The 24,310-nt window shown below is 44.5% G+C and overlaps 1 protein-coding gene across 2 annotated transcripts in view; it reads right to left on the reverse strand.

Annotated features, from left to right (window-relative positions):
* LOC144948619 (ralBP1-associated Eps domain-containing protein 1-like) overlaps positions 1-24,310 on the reverse strand; it is a 40,353-nt gene that overhangs the window by 13,937 nt on the left and 2,106 nt on the right. For both annotated transcript variants that reach the window (XM_078878227.1, XM_078878226.1), the window contains exons 2-8: positions 11,315-11,438; positions 9,778-10,022; positions 8,950-9,106; positions 5,742-5,890; positions 3,251-3,479; positions 2,768-2,831; positions 334-488 (exon numbers count right to left, since the gene is read on the reverse strand). In XM_078878227.1, the coding sequence (XP_078734353.1) occupies positions 334-488; positions 2,768-2,831; positions 3,251-3,479; positions 5,742-5,890; positions 8,950-9,106; positions 9,778-10,022; positions 11,315-11,438 (1,123 nt within the window). The remainder of the gene's footprint in view (positions 1-333; positions 489-2,767; positions 2,832-3,250; positions 3,480-5,741; positions 5,891-8,949; positions 9,107-9,777; positions 10,023-11,314; positions 11,439-24,310) is intronic.

The following is a 24,310-nucleotide window of genomic DNA, read 5'->3' on the forward strand; positions in this document are numbered from 1 at the left end:
CCCACATGTCTCGCTCCACGTGTTCGATTCATGTCCACAAGAAGCTCCCAGCGTGTGGAGTGAAATGTCGGACATCGTGCCAAACAACGTGCGGAACAACCCGAAAATACACTGGAGAAAAAGTTTCCCAACTTCTTTATATATTTCTCGATCACAAGGAAATAATGTTTTTAATAAACCTTGTAATATGGGGGACACAGGACATCTGGCCACATCATTTCTAGGACTCACTTTTAAAGAGGTAGGCAAAAGGGGGAGAGAGGGCGAGCGGGCGAGCCCAAGGGCGAGCAAGAGGGCGAGCGGGCGAGCGAGAGGGCAAGCAGGCGTACGTACGGGTGGCATCGTCGATGTCAATGAGCTTGGGCACGAGGCTCTCGGGGAGCTTCTCGGGCAGTTCGTATCCATTCTTGCGAGCCACGACGAGGTGGAAGGCAGCGCAGAACTCGTCCAGCGTCAGCGCCCCGTCCTGATCGAAGTCCGACAGCTCCCTGGGAGGGGCGGTGGAAACCGAAGGGGAGCGCAGGCAACCAGCAGAACGGTTGACTCTCGATGATCTGGCGTAATGGTGGCCCCCCGATAAAACAAACAACGGATAATATATGTGCACCTACGTATAATGGTGAAGATGCAGCACGGATAACACTGGTCAACACACTTTTTCTGGCATAAGGTATTCCAACGGTTTTAAGGTAATTTTGGGGTGCTGATTCCAAATCTGGCATCAGTTTTTGTCTATCACATCAGGTTTTTGAGATATCAAATATTGCATTTTCAATAAAAACTGCAGAAGAAAAATATTAAATAAATGTGGATATCTACATAAAATTATATTATAAACACACTATCCTAAAAATACAGCACCATATTTTAACACTAAAGCAGTCACTGACTCGCAACAACTTGCAATCATAAGTGACAGAGTTAATTTCTGGTAAAATCAATGAAAATGGGGTATGCCGATAGCATAAAAATGAGATGTGATAGAGCAAATCTGAAATCAGATTTGGAATCAGCACCCTGAAAGAAATTAGTCTAAAACAGCTGCAAAAGTCCAGGCCAGAAAAAAAAGTAGTTTTTTTGTTGCTAACAATCTGTTATTGTTGCTTCTTAATTAATGAATTTACTTGGTGAAACGTTTGCGGTCAAGTGGGCACCGAATCGCCACTCTTTGATGAGTGAGGAGCAGCCAATAATAGAAGTACCTCACGTGCTGGGAAAAAAGAAATTAGCTCGTAAGTACGGTTTAATCCGCGACATAGATAATCTGCCCCGGGCTGCCAGTCAGCGGCTGAAGTGAGCATCAAAGCAGCGGTGAGTACAGAGGCCATCACGGCCACATGTGATTTCACCGCGCCCATGGCAGTGCTTTCTTATTTCCGCAGCATTCCGTAGCTATTGCACAGCTGACAACTGCCAGAGTATCCGTGACAGTATTGCACCTACTGACTTTAGGTCTGGTCGCAAACGTGAAAATCTGCCCGCCTCCTTCCTGTATATGTACCCCACCCAACCACAACCGCGTCTTCCTGACTGTCTACGAAACTGTTTTTAAATCTTGGTTGCTGAGCAAAGGCATCAAAAACGGCACTGCTGAAGGCATAATAGACGAGACGTAGAGTGAGTGAGATGTGTGCAAACCTGGTGGCCAACTACAAGAAACTACTCACCTCTGTGATTGCCAACAAGGGTTTTGCCACCAAGTACTAAGTCATGTTTTGCAGAGGGGTCAAATACTTATTTCCCTCATTAGAATGCAAATCAATATATAACATTTTTGACATGCGTTTTTCTGGATTTTGTTGTTGTTATTCTATCTCTCACTGTTCAAATAAACCTACCATTAAAATTATAGACTGATCATTTCTTTGTCAGTGGGCAAACGTACAGAATCAGCAGGGGATCAAATACTTTTTTCCCTCACTGTAATGCATTCCTTGAATAGAGCAAGGTTATACGAACTTTGGAAAAAAAAAGAGAAAACGGAAGAGAAGCTGAAAGTGCAAAAGAGTGAAGTAAAGAAGCATAATGAGAAGTTACTGTGGCCTGCGGTGGGGTGATTGAACAGTGTGGACGAGACAAAGCAGTCAGTCTAGTAGACCAAATCCCCCAGCATGGATGGAGCAATGAAGAGAAACATGAAGGTTAACTCCATCATTGTGCATTTGTGCAATAACAATAACACGCATTGTTTGCAATTAGAAAGTAACTACATTTTACTGCGTCTCAAAAAACACTAACAAGGATTCATACTCTTAGGTTTTTTCGGTAAAGTCAAGTAGGAAAAAATAATAATAATATATGAAAATAACTAAATTACATTGATTTAATTTAGTTATTTTCATATATAATTATTTTACTTTATTATTATTATTTTTACCTACGTGACTTTACCGAAAAAGCCTAAAAGTATGAATCCTTGCAGTCACGAAAGCTTCAAATCTAACACTAACAAGGATACAAGCACATTGCAATCATTTTAAGGGATACTTTCTAAAGCGTGTGCACCATTTTGATAGTGAAGAAACAACGTGTCATCCTCAGATTGAGTTAAGCGCTCAACAGCTTAGACAAAACGTAATGTCTTTCCACGTTTGTTAAGGTGTGGTTATGTAATGATTGCTACTTAATTCGGCGTGTGAGTGGTTTACACCGAGAATTGCCAGGAAATGTTGTAACAGCTTGGCACATCGTTCTCCAGCATTGTGAAAGGGAAAAGTGCAAAGCAGGAGAGACACTCGGTGCTTTATCAAGGACAACATTTACTCACCATATGTGAGAGAGCTCCACTATAGGCAGTTTGGATTTAGTGAAGAACTCTTTGGCACCAGAGCCTACAAATGCAGCAATAAATCCATCAACATTATTAAAGCACGTCATGAGCAATAGTACTTGTTGACATGCACTTCCAATGTGAACAAAAATCATGGAACGCAAACCCTTCTAGTCCCAATACGTTTCCATTTTTAACATCAAATAAGGATCTTCGTCACATTACACATCATGGACAAAAGAAAAGTATAAATACTGTATATACGTCAATCCAGGAAGGTCTCACTGTGCCCTAAAACCTTTTAGCAGGCTACTGGATGGGACACAAAAGTACAAACATGTGGGGCTAGTAGACAATGACACATGGGTATTGACAACACACATACAGACACGTGGGTACTTACAGAGATACAGACATGTGGGTCCACATTACTATTATTACCATCATCATCACAGCTGTAGGTGAAGGTGGCAGCCGTACCGGGAATGAGCCCGCCAAGATCGGGCTGGATCGTCTTGAATTGGTTGATGTAGTAGTCGCGTTGTTCCTCTGTGATTCGCCACGGGTCCTCGCTGTAGCTGGCGCTGCGCTGCAGCTCCTTGCCGCTGCCGCCACTGCTGCCACCACCGCTGCCACTGCCGCCGCCGCTGCCACCACCGCCACCACCGGCCACCGACGCGCGCGATACCGACCCGGTCGCAGTGTGATCCTTCACGTGACACGCGTGAAGACACGGGGGGAAATCATGGGGTGTGGGCGCCGTGGTGGCAAGATGTTAACTACCTCGCCTGGTATGAAGGAGGTTGTGGACTCGACCCTGTGGTCAGAAAAATATTTAAAGCCCCTCACCCCTGTAGTAATAGCAGTACTTTAACCCTGCACCCAGTGTGGGTCATTCTACTTCTCTTATAGCTGTAATTATGTTGGAAGTTTGGCTATTACTCTTGTGGCGAGATGTTAACTACCTCGCCTGGTATATAGGTCATGGGTTTGATCCCGACCCTGATGCCTGTATATTTGAAGTTTGTATATTCTCCCTGTGGTCGCGTGGATTATCTCTGGGTTCTCCAGTTTTTCTCTACACATTTAGAAACATGAATTTAGAGTATTGGCTGCTAGAAATTTCCACATGATAAGCCACTTCATTGAGCTATCATTTGTGGTCTGGTCGCTTCTGAAAAAGAGCTATATAGCTCAGTGGGCCTAACCTGGTAAAATTTTAATAGTTAGTTTGTGTTGAATGTGTGGGGTATTAACCGAAGTTGATAAGCTGTGTTTGATGTTTACCGGGAGTAGACATCTCTCAATTGTGACATCATATGTCAAGGTATGGATTGACCACCCCCTCTCTCTCTCGAGATGGGATTGTCATGGAGGTCACAAATTCATTATATGACTCTACCATCTCATTTGTATTGTTGTTTGTTTTCTGTATCATTTGTCCTGTTTTGTATACTCTATAATAATAGCATGTCATTTGCTTACATTACAATTAAATTTCACAATTTTTTTACAGTCTCGTTAATATTGTTAAGGATTTGTTTTCTCCTTTTCATCATGTTTTTTATGAGTCATAAGCATTAAAGCTCCAGTAGCATATTGCTTGCCTTTTATTTTATTTATAGTAAATGCGATATTATCAAGTGCACAATTTGATGCATGCAATGTGAGCGAAGGCATCGATTTTAATTAATGAATCAATGCAATCGTTGTAGGCCAAAGTATTACCAGGTGGAATGTAACGCATGATTTGCGGTCAACAATGTATTCTGACAAGACAGTATCCTTAACATTAATTCAGACCCGACACTTATCGATTGGTTTTTCAAGCTGCCACATACACTAATCATATATATTCAACTAATTCGCACTAAAAAATATCTGTTAATCATAGATAATACTTAGCACAAACTGAAGTTGCTATTAAACACAAGTACATTTTTCAAGTTTTTGTTAAGCCGGAGAGCAGGATTAAGCCAAACCAAGTGACCAAATATCATATTATACATTTTCTTTTATGCAGTCATTGGTGATCGGAGACGATCCTGAAACAGAAGATCTGTCGTGCTGGATACAACCAAATTTGTCAATGTGATTTGTAACCTTGACCCTTACCCATGTATCGATTGTTCAATGTTAATGTGCCATTTTGTCTTGGTGTGGTCTGGGACTGTTTTTGTTGTTGTTTTGCCCAATTTCGTTTATTGTTCACGACTTGCTTGCCTTATCTCTATTTTGCACTCCTATCGGTTGTTTTGTATTGTTTGTTGTTGTTACTTGCCGACCCGACCCTACTCGACATCTGTGAAATAGAGCTTCATAGCTCACCGGATTCTTCCAGGATAAATCAATATTCTGATTTTGACCCTGATCACCTCGCTAGACCTAAGAACCTGGCTCAATAGTGAAAGACAGCTCTGAGTTGAGCCCAGGACCACAGCAGTGCTGACTCAGTGCTCCAATGATGGAATCATCCACCCTTAACCACACAGCCACATCAACACCCATTAAATTAGAAGCCTGTTTAAACATATTTTTGGTGTGGAATCTTGTTAATGTATTCGTCAAAACCTTTACCATCATCATTATTATCATCATCGTCATCATTTATACCACACCTCCCATGGAATACATCGCCAAGTGCCAAAACAGTATTTGAGATAATTAAGCCTGGTTGGGACTTCACTCAGCCCATCATATCTCAGGGGGTCAATAAAATTAATTCCACTGTGGGAAAGTCAACAGTGGTTGTCCTATGGATAGACTCACCCTTGCCATAGAAATAAGGAATTTTCATCACTGGCACAGGGTTGCCAACAGGAGATGAACACAGCCTCAAAGCTCATTTGAGCTAGAAATCGCTTTGATTTGGCTGGCATGCTGCCAAATGCGAACTAAAGTTCCCACTGGTTCTGACATTCGCCGTGCAGCTGTGGGTACTGGCACGACGTGAAGGGGAAGAGAACTCTACCTGCGAGGCCACAAAGTGCGTGGGGGCGGTGGGAGTGGCTGACACGGCCGCCCCCCCTTCCGGCATCGTCGTAGCGCTGTCAGTAAAGCTGACCCAGTTCTCCTGCTGCGGGGGCGTGGAGCCTACCGGCCAAGAGGCACCCTCCGCTCCTGCAAAGACAAAGATCCTCCCATGTAGCCTTAACAGACTGTTGGGGCGAATTGCTGTTAGCGAGTTGCACCTATAATGGACGGCACAGCATACGAGGGGATGGGTGGCCAGCACCACGCCCTGTCATCTTTGTCTCCCGAATGGCATATGGTTACACACTGTGTCAGGTACTCATTCGAGACTGAGTCAACCGAGCGGAGGCCCAGGACCGGTTCAGATAACCATCACTGGTGTGGCCGTGGGCTAGAATCGAACTCGGGTTGCCAAGTTCGTAGCGCAGCGGCTAACCGCTACAGTATCGCTCTGCCCCTTCAAAAAAAGCCCCCCCGTATAGCCTTAACAGACTGTTGGGGCAAGTGCTGTGAGCGAGCACCAATGAAGGCCGGCACGGTACACGAGGGGGTGAGGTGCGTGACCAACACCACGCTCGGCCGCCTTTGTCTCCCTAGTGGTGATGTTTACTACACACCGCCCCTGCACGCGCACACACACAGAGTGGTGTGCAGTACAGCATGACAATTACTGGCATAATTGTGCAAAGTTTCAGTGCCACTGCCAGTTGAAGATGGCAACCTTCACGTGGTTAACCTGTTCAGTGTCCCAAAAAACGACACAACACCACCAACGAGGTCATCACTGCACATCTTTCGATGGAGGAATAGAAAGATCTACAATCAGCATCAATGGACGCTGTCACACGGCTAAATAACCTAGATTTACGACCATTGCTATTCAAACACAGCCACTCAAGAAGAAGCGTCACTGAATGTGTTAGTGATTATTTATTATCACACACAAAATGGGAGTTATGGACATATAAAAAAACAAGATTTTCACGCAAATGAGGCACAAAGACTCAGTGACGCTCTCCTAAATAAACAAACAAGAGTATTCAAATGTCCCACGGTGGCAGTTACAGTGAGGCATACACCACAGGAAACCGAGAACAAAGATGTGTATTCAGACACAGGCGGGTATAAATTCGAACTATCTGTTTATACATTAAATTGTAAAAAAAAAACATTAATGTCCATTTGTATTTGCACATCTAAGGCTGGTTTGCCGCACATGACAGTCATATCATCAAGACAAGATTTAAAATCTTACTCTTATATGGGTTAAAGATTTGGCCCCAAAACAATAGAGAGCATATCCTATATATACACACCTAGGCTGCAAGCCCCCAGGCTGTCCAACACAGGTATATCGCTTCAATAATTAGAACCCAAAAAAACTTTCATGTGACCGAGGTATGGTGTTAGTGAGCACAGAATGGGTACATTATGTTATAACCTATGGCAGCCGTACCAACGTGATATCAAAAAATTTGTGACTTGATATACGACATTTCGTGTCTCTTTTCGTATTAAAAAAGCTTCAAACTCATGTCAAAACGTGGTACACGCAGCCTAGGTGACGCAACTACAAGGACTGTTGTTTGCGAGCGGTGTCTTTTTATCGTAAAATAATTATAAGAGGTAGCCAGGTGGCTCGGACGGACAGAACTCTCAAAGCACTTGAGCTGGCATTGCTGAGAGGCCTTGGTTAGAATCTGGCTAAATCAGGTTTTCATTTGGAGTGGGTCGATAGTTTCAGCCGGGTCACCAACAAAAACACAACCATAAAATAGATTAGATTTTTCACTTAATTTCATAAATTCCGGCTTTGAGATTCAGACAATTAACAAAAATTAATTGTGCTATTGCTATGCAAAACCCTTTGCAGGATATATAAAAGCTGCGCCCTTCGCGTGGACAAACAGCAGGGCTGCCAGAATTAGGAAAAAAAGAGCCCTAAAGAGCAAATTTGTCTGGTTTTACACAAGAGAGTTCCCAAACAACAATACAATTTTATATTGGATATATTCTATACGAGAGTTCTTGCGCCCCTCTACAGATGTATGCACAGAGTTTGATGCGTGAATACTTTCAACCTTAGTTGGAAAAAATATCACGCAAGCATAATAATTCATAATAAACGTTTTTGGGTTAGATCGCATTATTTATAAATGTGTCGTAACCCTCCACCACCCGACATGGCCAATCAGCAAAAAAGTGTCACGTTGACAAAAGACAAATAGTTCACTACTTTAGCCCACCGGTGTGTTGAAGAGTGAAACCACAACATTTACAATTTTTGAGTATGACGTTTCGCTGGTAATTACATCCAGCATCATCTGACAATTCGCCATAACGGTGAGGTATTGGTCGCGAAAGCCTACGTGTTAAAATCACGTAAGCAGTTCATCTCATAGAGTCCCTGGCACGTAATAAAATGCTACACAGTGGCAGTGGGGGTCGCAAAATGCCCATTTATTACTAATAAACCCCAATGATCCGATCGAAATTAGGGATTTCAATCCGATAATTGGGGGGGGCACATGCCACCCCACCCCCCCCACTGGCTCCGCCAGTGTATGTAAACATCTATAAAACGTGAGTCACACCATACACAAATATGTTCTTGGACAAACAAAGAGCAAACCGCGGGAGAGTGCTCTTTACAAAATGTAAGACCAAGAACACATGACTGCGTGTGAAAATGTAAGATTTGCGAACGTCTACAAAAAACCACAATCATACCCATATACAAATCCTGCACCGACTGCCATTGGCCCATTGATCAGAGCGGATAAGTGACTGTACAGGACGAGGTGTTAACTGCCTCACCTGGTATGCAGGAGGTCGTGGGTTCGATCCCGACCCTCACGCCTGCATGCACTCCCCGTGGTCGTGTGGATTTTTCTCCGGGTCCTCCGGTTTTTCCCTCCAAATTTAGAATCAACGTGCGTTTAGAGTATTTGGCCGCTATAAATGTCCACGTGACAAGCCATTTCGCTGAGCTCACTTCCGCAAAAAAGCTATTTAGCTCAGTGGGCCTTACTGGTGAAATAAAAAATATTATTTAAAAAATATATATTATTTGTTATTAACTTTATTTTTTTGTTATTATTTTTTCTATCTACGTGACTTTACCGAAAGACACAAAGAATATGAATTTTTTTAAATAGTTCAGCTTTTAAGTTCAGTCGAGATTAAAACGCACTGCACCAGCTCACCTGGTTGTCTCTCGGCCACGTACGGGGCCCAGGCAGGGCCTCTGTCGCCGCTCGGGTGCCGCTGGCCGGAGCGCCACGCCACGGGCGATGCCGGCGGGGAGTGGTGCGGTGACACCACGGGCGACGGCGTCTCTTGCGGAGGAGACTTGGACACGGACTGGTCGAGTTGGGCGACCACAAGGGAACGCGGCGAATCGATTAGTCGGCAGTAGAAAAACAAACCCTTCCTGTTGCTTATTCTTAGGTTTTTTCGGTAAAGTCACGTAGGTAAAAAATTAATAAAAGTAAAATAAAAGACTTTTACTTCTATTAATAAAAATTTTTTTACCTACTTGACTTTACTGAAAAAACCTAAGAATATGAATCCTTGCAGTCACGAAAGCTTCAAATCTAGAACCTTCCTGTTGCTACGCAGGTTTTTCACCGTTTAACTGTATATCCAATTTGTTTTTGGGTTGAACTGGCCGATATAAATTTACACATTTGTGATAGCCAGATCGCTTCTGAAAAAGAGCTATATAGCTCAGTGGGCCTTACCTGGTAAAACAAAAATAGTTTAGATTCAGTTAAGAACTGAATGTTGCTCAGCATGTCCAACGTTTCGCAGGAGAGAGCATTGGATTCCTTCCAACAGTTTATTTTCTCAAGCTCCAATAACCTCGCTCCATCTAAGAAACGTTTAAAAATGTATCTATGACACCTTCAGCAATGCTTGTTGTTGGTGGCTGCCTGGTATTTTTGGCGCTTGCGCCTGTGGTTCAGCAACCATGCTAAAAAAATATAACAAAAGACACCACGTGCCGGCACAATCAGCTGCCCCTCTCGTACCTGCTGATCCAGAGAGGGCATCCTGGCCGGCGTGCCGGTACCCGGCGGGTCCTGCGGCTGTGACGGCGCCAGCTTCTTGAGGTGGGCGCGTGCCGGCGGCGGTGGGATGACCCGCGAGTAGCTGCTGCCACCCGGGGTCACGGGGCCGCCCTCGTGTTGCTCTGGAGCGTGGTGCGACGGCGTCACGTGCCGGGACGACTCGGACTGCTCGCTCTTGCCCACCACGAAGCGGGGGAGGTCACGCACTGCGTGGGGGAGAAATAATAACAAATTCAGACATTTAAAGAATACGCCAGAATGTCAAAACATCTCTAAGCGCGCTGCATAGCGGCGAGGTAACACCAGGTGAGTTTTAGGCCAAGTTTGATTTTTGATGACATGGTCTTTTAGTTCCTTCATCGGCAGTGCGTTCCAGGTGATGAGTCCAGCGACTGAGAAATCACGTGGTCTTTGCAAAATGTTTGCCTCGGGTGGTACGAATAGTTCTCTGTGCTCAGCGGACCGAAGATGTCACCGGTGTTAAAAGAGATGGAGTACATGGAGTCGCCGTGCTGCAACCAGACCTCAGAGGCAGAGGACTTTATTTCCCACATGTACTGAGAATTGAGTGGCCTCTTCTGGCCCAGTATTAGTCCAGAAAATGCACCGGGTGCCTGCGTCCATGTCTCTATGGTAGAGTTCAGTTCAATTATCGCTAATTAACCAAGCAAAGAGGTGGAGTGATGGTGTAATGATTTGCACAGTGTGTTTCTGCACAAAGAAGAGTGGGGCAGTGTTTAATTCCTATGGCAAGGACCAGTCTCTCTGCAAGGCGGCCACTCACAATATAGTATTAATATTATTACCAATAAAAAAAAATATGGGCTGATTTAAGCCCCCACCAGGAATTCAACTTATGACATTTCAATTGTGAGTATTGTGCTCTACCATAGCTCCATCTGCAAATGATCATGCATGCATGGCACACATAACATGGATCAGACATTAATAAGACCAGTATTGACATACGGGACTGGATGGACTAGAAACCATGGAGGAGGAAATGTTGTGCACAACAGAAATAAGGAGGTGAGCTGTATCTCAGCGATCACAAGACTGCAACGGGTCAGAAATGAAGACATGACTTAGAAGGCAAGAGTGGTACACCTTCTCTGACAAGCTGAAAGAAAGTTGACTCAGACGGCCGGTGACAAGTCGTAAGAAGTGAGGAAACTCACACCGGAAGAAGAAAAGGTGATGAACATGGAAGCGGCAGGGCAGAGAACGAAAGGCAGGCCGAGAGAGAGAGAGAGGTGGTGCAAAATGGGAAACCAGGATATGAAGGAATGTGCAGCGGATGTGGAGGGTGAAGGCCCAGGACAGGAACGAGTGAAGATATAAAACGAGGAAGGCAAGACGTGACACAAGTAGGAAATAAGCCAGGAAGGCAATAAAAAAAACTAAAATGCACGTGCGTATACACGTGTAAATATTAAACTATTTAAATATATATTAATTAAGTCACCGCAGTGTCCAACACAAGTCCTGTGAGATGTACCTGTACTGAGGCTCTCCAGACGCATCGGCAGCCCAGCCTGGGCCACGGCTATGAGCTTGAGCGCAATGTAGAATTGGCTGCGGCCAAAATAGCCGAGTCGTTTCGCACCACACATCTCTGTGATCTGTGGCAGAGTGGAGGGGGGGGCAAGAGTTGAACAATAGTCCATCGAGCTCCAACATACCTGGCATTAATAAATAACGTGTAGCCATTCATTAAAGGCAGCAATGCATCTTGTTAAATTTTAACTTCAAATAAATACAGTTTATGGCAAAAGTATACCTTTTATTTTACAATGTGTACACAAATTATATTTAACTCTATGTATGGGTATGTATATATGTTTAACTTCTTTCGCACCGTACGTAGCCAACTGTGCTAATCGGAGGTGTGGGGGAAGGACAACTAAACACAAGATTACCAAACTAAACACAACATTATTCAGATTAGATAGCTCAATCAGCAGAGCAATCAGGCCACCAGCCATGAGGTTCTGAGATCAGATCACAGCCATGGTCCACTTAGCTGTACCATCACTTAAGTGTCAGCAAATTATGTAACCTTGGTTCTTTATGACACACATACAGAGCAGTAATGATACAACAAAATCATGCCCTTCATTCATCAATAGTGTATTTAAGTCTTCGATTCAGGAGGGTCCTGCATTGGGATGTTTGGCCAATCCCATTCATGAGTGTTTGGCATGTGGCAAGAAACCAGAGAAACCCTAACCCTACCAAGAAAGCCACTGAATACCAAACATACAAGGGGATAACACTCAAAGATCACACAGATTTCTATACATTTTTTAAGCATTGCTTTAATGCCACCTCTAGGCCACCTCATAGCTGAAGCCTTCAACACTTGGTGTTCGCAGGCAGTCTCCCATCCAAGGAATAACCATCCTCAACCAAACTAAGCTTCCGAGATCTGACGAGATCGGTTGCATCGAGGGTGACGGGGTAAATGTTTAATGCTTTGTTGTGGGCACTTCCAAAATTTCGATTTGGGTAATCATTATTATTAATCTTCAAGAGTGCTGTTTTACTTGGAGATGGCGTGGCAACCGATTGTGGCTTTAATTCAGATAGAAATAATTATTCACCATTTCCTAATAATGGATAAACGCTCAAATACCAGTGTTGAACATAGTGAGCCGAAACAACTGCCATCCACACTGATATGGTAATGGTGCATTCGGTTATGCAATAGGTATTAAGCAATTAAATCATTACATAAATAATCCATATATAAAAACTACAAATAATTGACTTTCAAAATGACACCCCACAGGTTTTCTTCGGATGCCGGGGAAATTCTGACTGAGGTTGCATAATTTGTGGAACTGCCATTGCAATGTGATTGCATAAATGGTGTAACACGTTAAAACAAGTAGCAGCGCTGTATGAGACACCGCAAACGTGAGATGGGTTTGATGGCCGCTTTATAAACCGGAAGGAAGAGTTTTGTAGTCAATTTATCTTCAACTAGGACACATCCTCAATCATACTTATGCCTTCTACTTTCCCGAGACACTGAAAAACAATTAACAAACTGCATCGACTTTGGAAACCCCCCCCCCATAATTAGCAATTCAACGTGTCAGCACAGCGATTTCAACGTCGGCGCACTTAACATAGGGGATGAGCCAAGCGGGTTGGTTGGTACCACATGGGGTGGCAAATGCTTCTCGTGTCCACCATGGGTAGTAATCCACCATGGGCAGTTGCCACGATAGGCAGAGTGCTTAGCAGATATACGTTCTGTTTCATATAACTCACACTTTCTCATTAATTTTCTATTCCGTGGATGCTTCATATTAAATTAGTTCCCCCCCCCCCCCCATTAAGATGCTCTCAATCCAACATACTATGATCCAACATACCATTTAATGAAAATGTTCTCATTAAAACCAATCACGGTGGCGTAGCTATCATGCGCATTTGTGATCGCAAGGTACAGTATAATGCTTCAATAAAACCTTTTGTTCGCATTGGCCACCCTAGGCGGGATACAGATAAGCCATTTTGAGGCCAATGGCTCAGAAGCACCAACAGGAAATCCATGTCAGTTGTGGCAGATTGCGTGGGAACAGTCAGTCATTCAACGAACCGTACTGAGCCTGGACAGACGGGAGGAGGGTGGTGGTGGGGGGGCACGGTGCTAGTTTTTGCCATGTACACATGGCAAGTTAAATTTGGACCAAGAATGCCAACCAAAACAAAACTCGATCGAAGATTTACTAAAGCTAGGTCACCAAAGAGCCACAAATGGGGACAACACACAAACACGCGCGCACGCGGCAGCATCAGTAAACTGATATCACTTAGGTTAATAGCACTCGCTTGCAACGTAGAGAAAAAAAAATACGACCTGGATTCAAGCAGTTACGAGAAAATCACCTCCACTTATGGTGGTGCGCTGTTGAAACCCCCAAGAGAATATTAAGTGCAGCTAGCACACTTAAAAGACAGCTGATGTAGTAATGCCAGTCAATAACAAGAAACAAGTAAGGCATTGTAGTCCTGTCGGCTCGGTCTCCCTCCTCTCTGTGTGAGAAATGAGCTTTCTGCATCGCTCAACAACGAGGCGTCCTGTCGAGAAAAATTCAATGTACGAAAATTGCATTCGCTCAAAAGTTGCCAAAAGAAAAAGGGGAACATATATAGAGCAGTAAATACGACCAGTGCTGTTATATGGTGAAGGGACTTGAGCACAAAGAAAGAAAAATTCTAGAAAGGAGAGATGATAATTCTAAGGTGCATGTTGGTTAATACCTCTATGGGAAAGGAGGAATGGAAGCGTTTAAGCATCAGCAGGGGCTACTTATATGCTCGAAAAGGTTAAGAGAGGAGTGACCGAGATGGTTTGAGCATGTGTTGAGAAAAGATCAAGAAGATGCAATTAGGACGATGGAGATTAGAGAGCCATATAATCAAACAGAGACCCATAGCCTCACACAAACCCAAAGACTTACACAGAGACCCACGAACGAGAAGAACTATGTAGATGCCACCGGTGCCGGGTGGGAGACCCCGAGGGTGAGAGTGAAGTATGTCGTGGAACGAGACACGAGTGTGGTGGATGTGACCAGAGCATAGGCGCAGTATAGAAGCACATGAAGAAAGAAAATCCGAGCAGCCGATCCCTTGTAGCAATGGGACTTGCGGCTTCGAAGAAGATTGTGAGCGTCAAAAGCGTGGCCTTCTGAGCGCCATAACCTGAGGGCAGTTATTTAATAGCCATTGTTGTAAAACTGGTTGTTGTAAAACTGGTTGTTGCAGTCCCGTGTGTGTCTGCGGGCAGGTCTGAAATAGATTTTAAAAACACTTGAAAAGTAGAATTTTTTTTCTCCATTAAGTTGAAAGGTATAAATAGATGCTTTAACCACATGCGCTCTTCCAGCATACATTATCGATCACGCATGGGTACAGGGAAGTTAAAAAGGCCTTTCTGACGAAACACAACAAATATGTGCAGAATCACTCACTGTATTTCCTGCTGGTTAGTTTTTTAATGGTCAATGGGGGCTTATTGCTTGGACAAATGTTTATTAATGTGTTTTAAACATACCTTATACACCATTTAAAATTAATCTCGCTGGAATGTTAAGTTCAACTTCAAACTTTATCCTGCTTAATTATTATTTATTGGTTAATGATTTGTACTTTTTTTCCACGATTCTTAATATTTGGACCCAGCATACTGTTTCATCACGAGTGTGCCGGATTGCTTTCGTGACCCAGATCTCCTTTATAATGTGTTTTTTATGTTGTTCTCAATGGGCTCTTAACTTACAGCCCGTTGGAAATCCACGACGAGACAAAGGCCTTCGTCGCAACGTGTCGGTCATGGGAGTTGCTTGACGATGCTTCACGCTGGATCAGTGCGGGTTAGTGAAGAGTGTCCACAGGATTGGATTAGATATCGCTCGCTACGAATGTTACCCATGGCTGGGAATCAACATAAGTTCACCAGGTTCATACCACTGGGCTAGAAAAACTATGCCACTGCTCCACCTCTTGATGGGCTCTCACCTGGTTATAAATAAATCCACCAGCTAGTCGATCAGCAGCTCGTGTGGTGGTGGGGTTCAGTGGGGGATAATCTCACCTCCTTCCAAGTCATCTGGGCCAGCGAGTCATGGAAGAGTCAACCAAAAACATAATCTCGAGCTCTCGAGAGCTCCTTTTGAGAAGAGGCTCTTTCACCAGCAGCGGCGTGTGAGCAAGCCATTGCAGGGATGCACCTATACCTTTCATTATACAATAATTCCATAAAGATTTCAGTCAATTCAGAAGACGTTTTGCTCCGTGACATTCTCAGAATTGTCAACAGACTGTTGGGGCACGTGCTGTTAAGCGAGCACATACGAAGGCCGGCAGAGTGCATGAGGGGGTGGGGGTAGCAAACACCACGCCCGACCGCCTTTGTCTCCCGAGTGGCGATTTTTACAGGTACTCATTTGAGGCAGAGTCGACCTAGGGGAGGCCCAGAACCGGCTCAGATATTCGTCACTGGTGTTGGCCACGAGCGGGAATCGAACACGAGTCGCTGGGTTCTGAGCACAGCAAGCTAAGCGCTACACGCACGCTGCAGTTGTACCTCCCAAAGGAGGGAGACTTAAAACATGACAAGAGCGTTTTTGGTTTCGGAGAACTCGTACGTCAATACAAAGTGACAGCTCTCAGCCAGGGAAGGAAGACGGCCATTTCCTATGGTCGGCCAGGGTTTTCCACTGCAACAGAGCGCAAGGTGACGGCTGTCCCACACAACACATGTAGGATAGGGCATGTCCAAATTGGTCACGCGTCGGCCTCCAGCAGCATTAATTTAGACGGTATTTTAATTTTATTTGTTTTAGTCCGAGTCTCAGTCTGGTATAGGGGTGGGCAACCTGGGACTGCAGAGTCGCATGCGGCTCTTTAAGGACTGCTTCGTGACGTCGTTTATCAAGGACCACCATCTCGTATTCGCATCTGTAGAAATTTTTAGGTTTTTACCGAATTCGAAAAAAAAATTCTCTTTTTGTTATTTTGGTTGCAGACCCTTGGGTCGAGTAGATGACAATCTGTGGAATCCAGACAAGTCTTCGTCTGGATTTCACCGAGTTCTCTTATTCTGGTTGACGAATACAGTTCAACATTTAGTTTGTTCTTAGTTAGTAAATGCTGGTGAGAGGCGATTGCAATTTAACCGCACATCGATATTATCAGGTCAGCCAATCAGTTCATGTGTTGTTAACCCACCACCAACCAACACATCGAATTAGTAAGGTTTGTCACGTAAAACAATCATTAAGTAATACACAATACATATCACATTTCCGTATAGAGGAATCACATACTAATTAACCGATTACTAATCTATTATATAAGTACCCCCCCACCTCGAAACCTGATGGGATTCAATGTTGACGTCGTCCTGCACGATTTAAGACTGGAAGCAGGTGGATGGCTTCACTATTCTGGAAAATCACCCGAAGATGCTGGATGTAATTACCAGCGAAACGTCGTACTCAAATTCTAAATGTTGTGGATTCACTCTTCAAACACACCGGTGGGCTGAATAAGTAACTAATAGGCATTTTGTTAACGTGACACATTTTTTACTGATTGGCCGTGTCGGGTGGTGGAGGGTTGCGACACATTTATACTTCCACGATCTAACCCAAAAGCCTTTATTATTAATAATACTGGTCGCGAAAGCCTACGTGTTAAACGGAAAACAAAACGTGCAAATTAGTTACTACATCAGCATAGCAATGTGTTGGAGAGTAAACTCAGAACAAATTTAACCCAAAACAAACCTTTATTATGCATATTGGTCGCGAAAGCCTACGTCTTAAACTAACTCAGTCAATGTTTATAATATACATACATAGCCAATTACCATTTGGGGTCTTCTTCATTGCATTGCTGTCCCTAATAACGTTACAAAATATGATTAGTCTATGTCTTCATTCAAGACTAGTTCATTTCGCCCCTCCCTAGTCGGTCACGCTTTCATCTCTGGTTGGAAGTTATAGCCATGGCGAAAAGAAAAAAAACCCCACATAATTGACAAATATATTAATCACCAACCTCGTAAAAAAATGCAGACCTCCAGATTAATTTGTAACCGGTCCCAATTGGTTCCCCTGCAAAGGCCCCTTGGTGGGAAATAACGGCGACATTTCATTTCCACGTTATCAACCCAACTTGTTGGGAAGCGGAGGGGTTTGAAGATTAGCCCGCTTTGCTGTTGTACACTGGCCTCCCTTTCTCCCATCAGTTTTGATGCAAGCGGACAGCTGTGGCAGTGAGAATGGTGCAGAGCTGTAATGCAGAACGGGCACGCTACATCGTGAGCAACTGTAAAAAAAAAGAATAGCACTTTCTGCTTTTGTGCAATGCACTCGGCATTTAAATGAAGGCCATCACCCACACAGCCTTTATCCCTGCTGAGGACAAGCGTACAACTCGCTCTTCTTATTCTAAGTATGTATTCGCTCAAGGACACACACAAATCTTCCTGCTCACTCAGTCTTGGTCCCCCTCCCCAACTCTGCCTCACCGACACAGACCGTGGTGACGTTGGGATCCTCTTACCTGGCATCTCTTGATACGTGGCCGGCCGAGGCGGATAACGCTTTCAAATCACCGCGCTAAGCGGTATTTGCTCTTATCCTTTTACCTGGTGCACAGTGTGGGGCGTTTGTGTACAGTTGCCGAGCACAACTGCCTCCTAAGCAGAGGTCGCAAACGGGTTTTGATTCCTTATCCGTACCCGGCCGCACCAGGGTCGCAAATGGGTACCCGTACCCGGCCGGGTACGGGTACCCGTTCCCTACCCGTACCCGTACCCTACACGAAATGAGTGACAAACGGTTACTCACCAGTGACTCACGGCCTACCCGTACCCGGCCCCACCAGGGTCGCAAACGGCTACCCGTACCCGTACCCGGCCGGGTACGGGTTGCCGGGTATCGGGTAGGGTACGGGTAGCCGGTTACCCGGTTGCGACCTCTGCTCCTAAGACCACGGCCTGGGAATGACTTCACTGGGCTGGGAGAGACACGTCTCGGGTTATCCTGCAGCGAGCAAACAGTTGATCATTCAATAGTGATGACGGTACTGTGATTGTATATAAATAATAACACAGTACCACAATGCATTTGAAATGTAAATATTGAAGTCACACATCACCATCAGAGGACAACCCAATCAATTTGTATTCTTGCCGAGGGACCTTTTGCAAATAGACAACCCTTTTCCTTCGCAAAGATGGAAGGTTTGTTAAAATGAATTTGGCATAGTGACTTATGAAGGCTTTAACTTACAAGAGAGGCCAATCACTTGGTTTAATGATGACAGGGGCCGTATATTTAAAGTGTTCACATGAAATATAAAGGATTTTAAAAACTTTAGGCTAACCCAGCCCTCTGAGTAAAATCAATTAACCCTCAGGCTATAATTTTTCAATTGGAAAATTTGGGTTGTCAGATTTTTCTAGTTATAAGCATACTCGACTATATACTTCTGCTAATTCACAACTTTCTACACCATCTAGAGCATCAATATAATTTACATCATTCACTCAATCACCATCATCTGAATATTGAAGATTTTTATATCGCTCGACAAATTCTAACAAAAAAATTACGATCGAGCAATTTGGCAATAGCTGATGTGCAAAGACAATGTAAAATTGTACAAACCAATTTAAATACGTTTTAACTAAGCATGCAAAACATAACCAATTGAAGATACTGCACGGCTTCACCCATATTTCGTCGAGTTCGTGATGTATAAATATATAGTGGAACAGAGACAGCTACAGAGATAAAGATAGAGCTGGGGAGATACAGGATAGGCTGCATTGCTCAGATAGTGATAGATATAGCAAGTCAGAACAGCTGTCTTCCTCAGCCATCCCTGGGCCGTGCAGATGCATGTGCAAGTCGGGCAGAGGTGGCGACACTGACCACTGGACTTGCATAAAAAACGATGTAACACTGTAGAATTCAGAGTGGAGCAGTGGTATAGTGGTGAGCACGCTACGCTATGAACCCAGCGACCCAAGATCAATTTCTTGCCGCGGATGACATTGTCTCGTGGCTTCCAAACCCCGCACTGAACAGAGTTAAAAAAATATATGAAAGACCAACATAGCGCAGGGGACCTTCTTTCATTGGTGGATTGGTAATGGCTGGAATATAAACAATTGTATCATTCAGATCTTTAAAATACACTCAATGTATCCGCGACATATAAGACAGTGAATGAAATGTAGAAAGATACGCGGAAAGTATATTTAAAAATGTGGAATGTGGGGCAGTAATTGACCATAGTTTTACATTGCCTCACTAGATTATGTAGTTAAGCAGCAGTCTACATCTGCATGCATAATAGAGGCTGTACCTCTCATATAGTGTAAATAATGTCTATCTTCTATCCACATTCACACTCATATCGGCAGATCCAAAAACCCACTATCAATCCAGGTAGTCTTGTCGAACCCATTGTCAATGTAGACAGCCGTGTAGGTAGACAAGCAGCTCTGCATTTGTAATTTGAAAATGTATGTTTAATTGAATGACTCGGTGGCCCATTGGTTGGTCGTGCAATTGTCTCAATGAGTATGGCTTAAATACACTATATAAATAAACGTATGTATACCATGACTATATGTCGTACTGACGGGTTGTGTGCTGACATGAAAGGTCCCACAAGACAGTTCACAAAGACAGGCAAATGTACATCAGTGAATTGGCCAAATTTCATGGGAATGGTCCGAACTAATTTATTGTCCGGGTTGTACTTTGTAAACGATTGCCAGGTGTTGCACTTAAATTACACACGACCTAAACTGGAAGGCGATTGAATTATGATCGAATTTTTTGCGTGCGATTTCCTATGCACAATCCGCGATTTGCACGCACGGATGGAGTGTACATTTCCGAGTTGACAGTCACACAGATGTGTTTAGCTACACCATAAAAACACGTTGATTTTCCGGATGGGGTGGAGCTACTTTTTCACGACACAAAGTAAACAATCTTTCACACAGTAGCTCAAACAAGATTCAGGAGTGCTCATACAAGGTGGCATGAAGCTGTGAACAGCCCCCTCAGCAGACACGCCGTGGGATGTGTCTACGGCCAGACGTATCATTAGTAATCGCACGAGTTGGGGCCTGCACCTCGACACTATTCTCTTAACTTCTTCTCTCCTCCGCCATTCTATTTTCATCGCCAAGGCCGAGTGGTTTCGCCAAAGTAGCGCTGAGAGGCCAAATCGTATATTTTCTTGCCGTCGTCACTGATGAAGAGACCGGTAATGTCAGGTCACGAGGCCATGGGAGTTTGATATACATCTTGGGCAGTGAGCCCCGACAAGAAGAAGCAAGTGGTATTTTTCACCTATGAATCCCCAAATTCAATGAAGAGGTGAAATCCTACAGAGCCAGGTGGGCACTTGTTTTCTTTTGTGTTCAGGTGCCTTCTGAATTGTGCCAACGGTAGCTGGAATTAAATATGAATAGCAGTGCAGTGAAAACAGTGGATCTGGTAAAACATGCTTTAAAAGTTTCTCCAAAGTACCATTGTACAGGATTCACTTCACCTAAAAATAAAAGGGTTAAGCATTAATATCAACTCATCTTGTGTAACAGTGTGAATAACACGTACAAGTTAAAACACGTTGACTGCCAAGTGCCAGTAAGCTAACCAACTGTGCATCAGCATGGATGCAGATTACATTACAAGCTCCACGTAAGCTGTTTCCCTAAACGGTGAATTTACGTCTCATTGTTTTCATTTACTCTGCAATGTGGGATTAATCATTAGCGTAGTATGAACGAAAGCAAATACGCACAACGACGTATATCACATTTTAATGTAAAACAGACGCCCAGTCATTTATTGCAGGGCATCTGCTTAGATGGCTACCAGGCATTGTTTATGATGTGTACAAAACAGATTCCAGTGTTGGGCTAATTGTACCATGGGTGCGTTGTAAACACATACGTGGGGACCAATCTATAGAAGTGAATGACCTACTGGAGTGCGGTTGTAAACAGCAAACCTTGGCTGCGGGGACGGGCAGACCCATGCATCTGAATGTCCTGTTAACTAGAATTCATTACCTCCTGGGGCCACCCTTGCACCTCATTCACATTACCACGCTGTGTACGCATGCACAAAGGCAAAGATCCACCGTATAGCCTTAACAGACTGTTGGGGCAAGTGCTGTTAGAGAGCACCTCTGAAGGCCAGCAACCGCACACGAGGTCGGTGAATGGGCCAGCACCACGCCCGGCCCGCCTTTGTCTCCACAATGGCGATGTTTACACACCGCACCAGGTACTCATTTGAGGCAGAGTCGACCTAGGGGAGGCCCAGGACCCGGTTCAGATAATCGTCACCGGTGTTGGCCGTGAGCGGGAATCGAACTTGGGCTGCTGGGTTTATAAAGCAGCGCGCTTACCGCTCCATACGCGTGCACACACACACACACTGGTCTTACAAGCAGATATATACAGCAACAATTACAAGTACAGTACGACATACGTCGTGTCCCGCATTGTCTAATGGGTTACAGCGGTGAATTTTATCTGGTCCACAGCATTCCAACAGATCATTTATTCTCTATACTGCAAACCTATTGTCAAGAATAATGCAACTGCAAATTAATTTGACGACTGTATTCCTTTGGCTGAGTCACCCAGCTCAGTCACATAAGTCGTCCTATCGAGTGGCCTGAAATTTTTATAATAGCCACAAAGCTCAATCTGGAACGACCATAAAATAAGTGGCCATCTGTAACAAAAACACGAACTAATAATGGCGGCAGAAAGCATATGGAAGCACTGCAACCAGATATGAAACCACTATAGGCTCACGGACTCTCCCTCTGTCAAGATGCAACTAATTGATGCTACTCTAATAACGAAAATGTATTCCATATAAATCAACTGACCTTGTAAACATTGCTTCTGTACTCATCGGAGGCGAATTAATATAGACTAAGTCATACGCCATTCTCTTAGAAGGAGCACATAAGTTTAGTCATGCGTGACCTTTGCACAGTTGTATACATGCTGTATTGTCATGTGAGAAATATCTAGCTGCTCCTGCTGCACGTAATTAAAGCAATGGTGCTAACCCAACGTAACGTTGACGAGTCACATGTAATGTTAATTTTACACCGCCTGCGTGCCGTTTGGTTTTTTGAATGGAATGCCTTTAGGGCTGTTTTCCTAAAGCCTTCTCTCAGCTGCTCAACTGGAAACCACCAGTTCTCTTTTTTAAAATGCAAAGCAGATTATAAAAAGAAAATGTGACCCTCACGCGGAAGCAGATACAACTTAGCAGCGCAGTTCCACACCAACATCTTATTACCACAAACCCTTCTGCTCACTCGCCTCAAGAGCCCAGGGGTCCTCCTCAGGTTTCCACCTCTGAGGTACAAAAAAAATCCAGGAAAAATAACGAGAAGAAAACTATATTAAAAACCAGAATGGGGGGGGGGGGAGAACTACTTGCAAAATACATTAGTGGTGCATTATTACGCATCTGACAAAACCTGGGACTTTTAATGCCTTACAGATTTCCGAGCATACACAAAGTAGATGATCCTGAGTGAAACCAAGACAGGCGAGAGATAATCACGTGCTATTCTTCAAGCTCTGCACTTGCCCTACATAGGCCACCAGACAGTGATACAGAGCACTGAGGGCATCACACCTCTCAATATCAACAAGAGCAGCGCAACCACGGCAATCACCTGCATCAACACCAGCGCAACATTAAGTGTCACCCGTATCAGGGACAACCTGCAATTAGGAAGCCACTGGAGCTATGGACTTTAAAATCCAGATTTAAAACTGCTTCTTGCGTAGAATTTGTTGTCCTTCCCCCAACCACTACGATTAGCGCGATTGGCTACGTACGGTGAGAAAGTAGTTCAACAAACATACAGTATATACATACAACCAAACAGTCTCAAACTGCTGCAGAGACAATAACCAAGTCTCCTGCAACCGTCCACAGGACCAACACAACGTCAAGCCTCACCTGCAGAGCGACAACCGATCCTCAAATGCAACCAAGCAACATCGCCTGCAGCCATCTACCAGGATTACCTGCGGCGGACACCCTCACCTATAACTTTACATACAACGGGGACACCGGGCATCACCGAAAGCAGACACCATGACCAACAGCGTAACCTGCGGCACCTGCAGCAGGGACATCCCACAACACCTGCAGTGAAGGACAGCATGGCCCAAAGAGACTACCGCCAACAGGAATACATCATCTGTAAGCAGAGGAACCTTGAGTGCCTCACATAGTCGCAAACCCATTCTCACCCGCAACAGGAACGTCAATGAGACGCGATAACAATGACATTCACGCACAGGACAACACCTTCCCTCATCTGCAGCAGGGACACGTTGCTAAATCATTGTCCTGCAACAGAAATACCTCAATACTCTGTCACCAAGGCTGACCTGTAGCAGGAAAAAACGTGACATCCCCAACATCACCTTCTTCCTCAACAGCCTCTCAGAGGTTCCTTTGCGCACGGGGGCCCACAACCCTCAGCTGCAGCAGTGACCCCCCTCTCCTGCTGCAAGGATACCATGACAACCACGCACTCCCCTGCTGCAAGGCCTCCCTCACTCTCCTGTAATGACCCCCCCCCCTCTCTCAACCATCCATCCTTCATGTGCACCCCCCCCCCCCCATCTTCGCCTGCAGCAGGGGCACCTTGACACCCCCACTCATCAGCAGAACACCATGACCCCCCCCCACCCCCATTCCACTCACCCCCCCATATACCACTCACCCCCATATACCACTCACCTCATATACCACTCACCCCCATAAACCACTCACCTCATATACCACTCACCCCCATGTCACTCACCCCCCATACACCACTCACCCCCCATACACCACTCACCCCCCATACACCACTCACCCCCCATACACCACTCACCCCCCATACA

Source organism: Lampetra fluviatilis, chromosome 50, assembly GCF_964198595.1.
Source record: "Lampetra fluviatilis chromosome 50, kcLamFluv1.1, whole genome shotgun sequence".
Classification (NCBI taxonomy): domain Eukaryota; kingdom Metazoa; phylum Chordata; class Hyperoartia; order Petromyzontiformes; family Petromyzontidae; genus Lampetra; species Lampetra fluviatilis.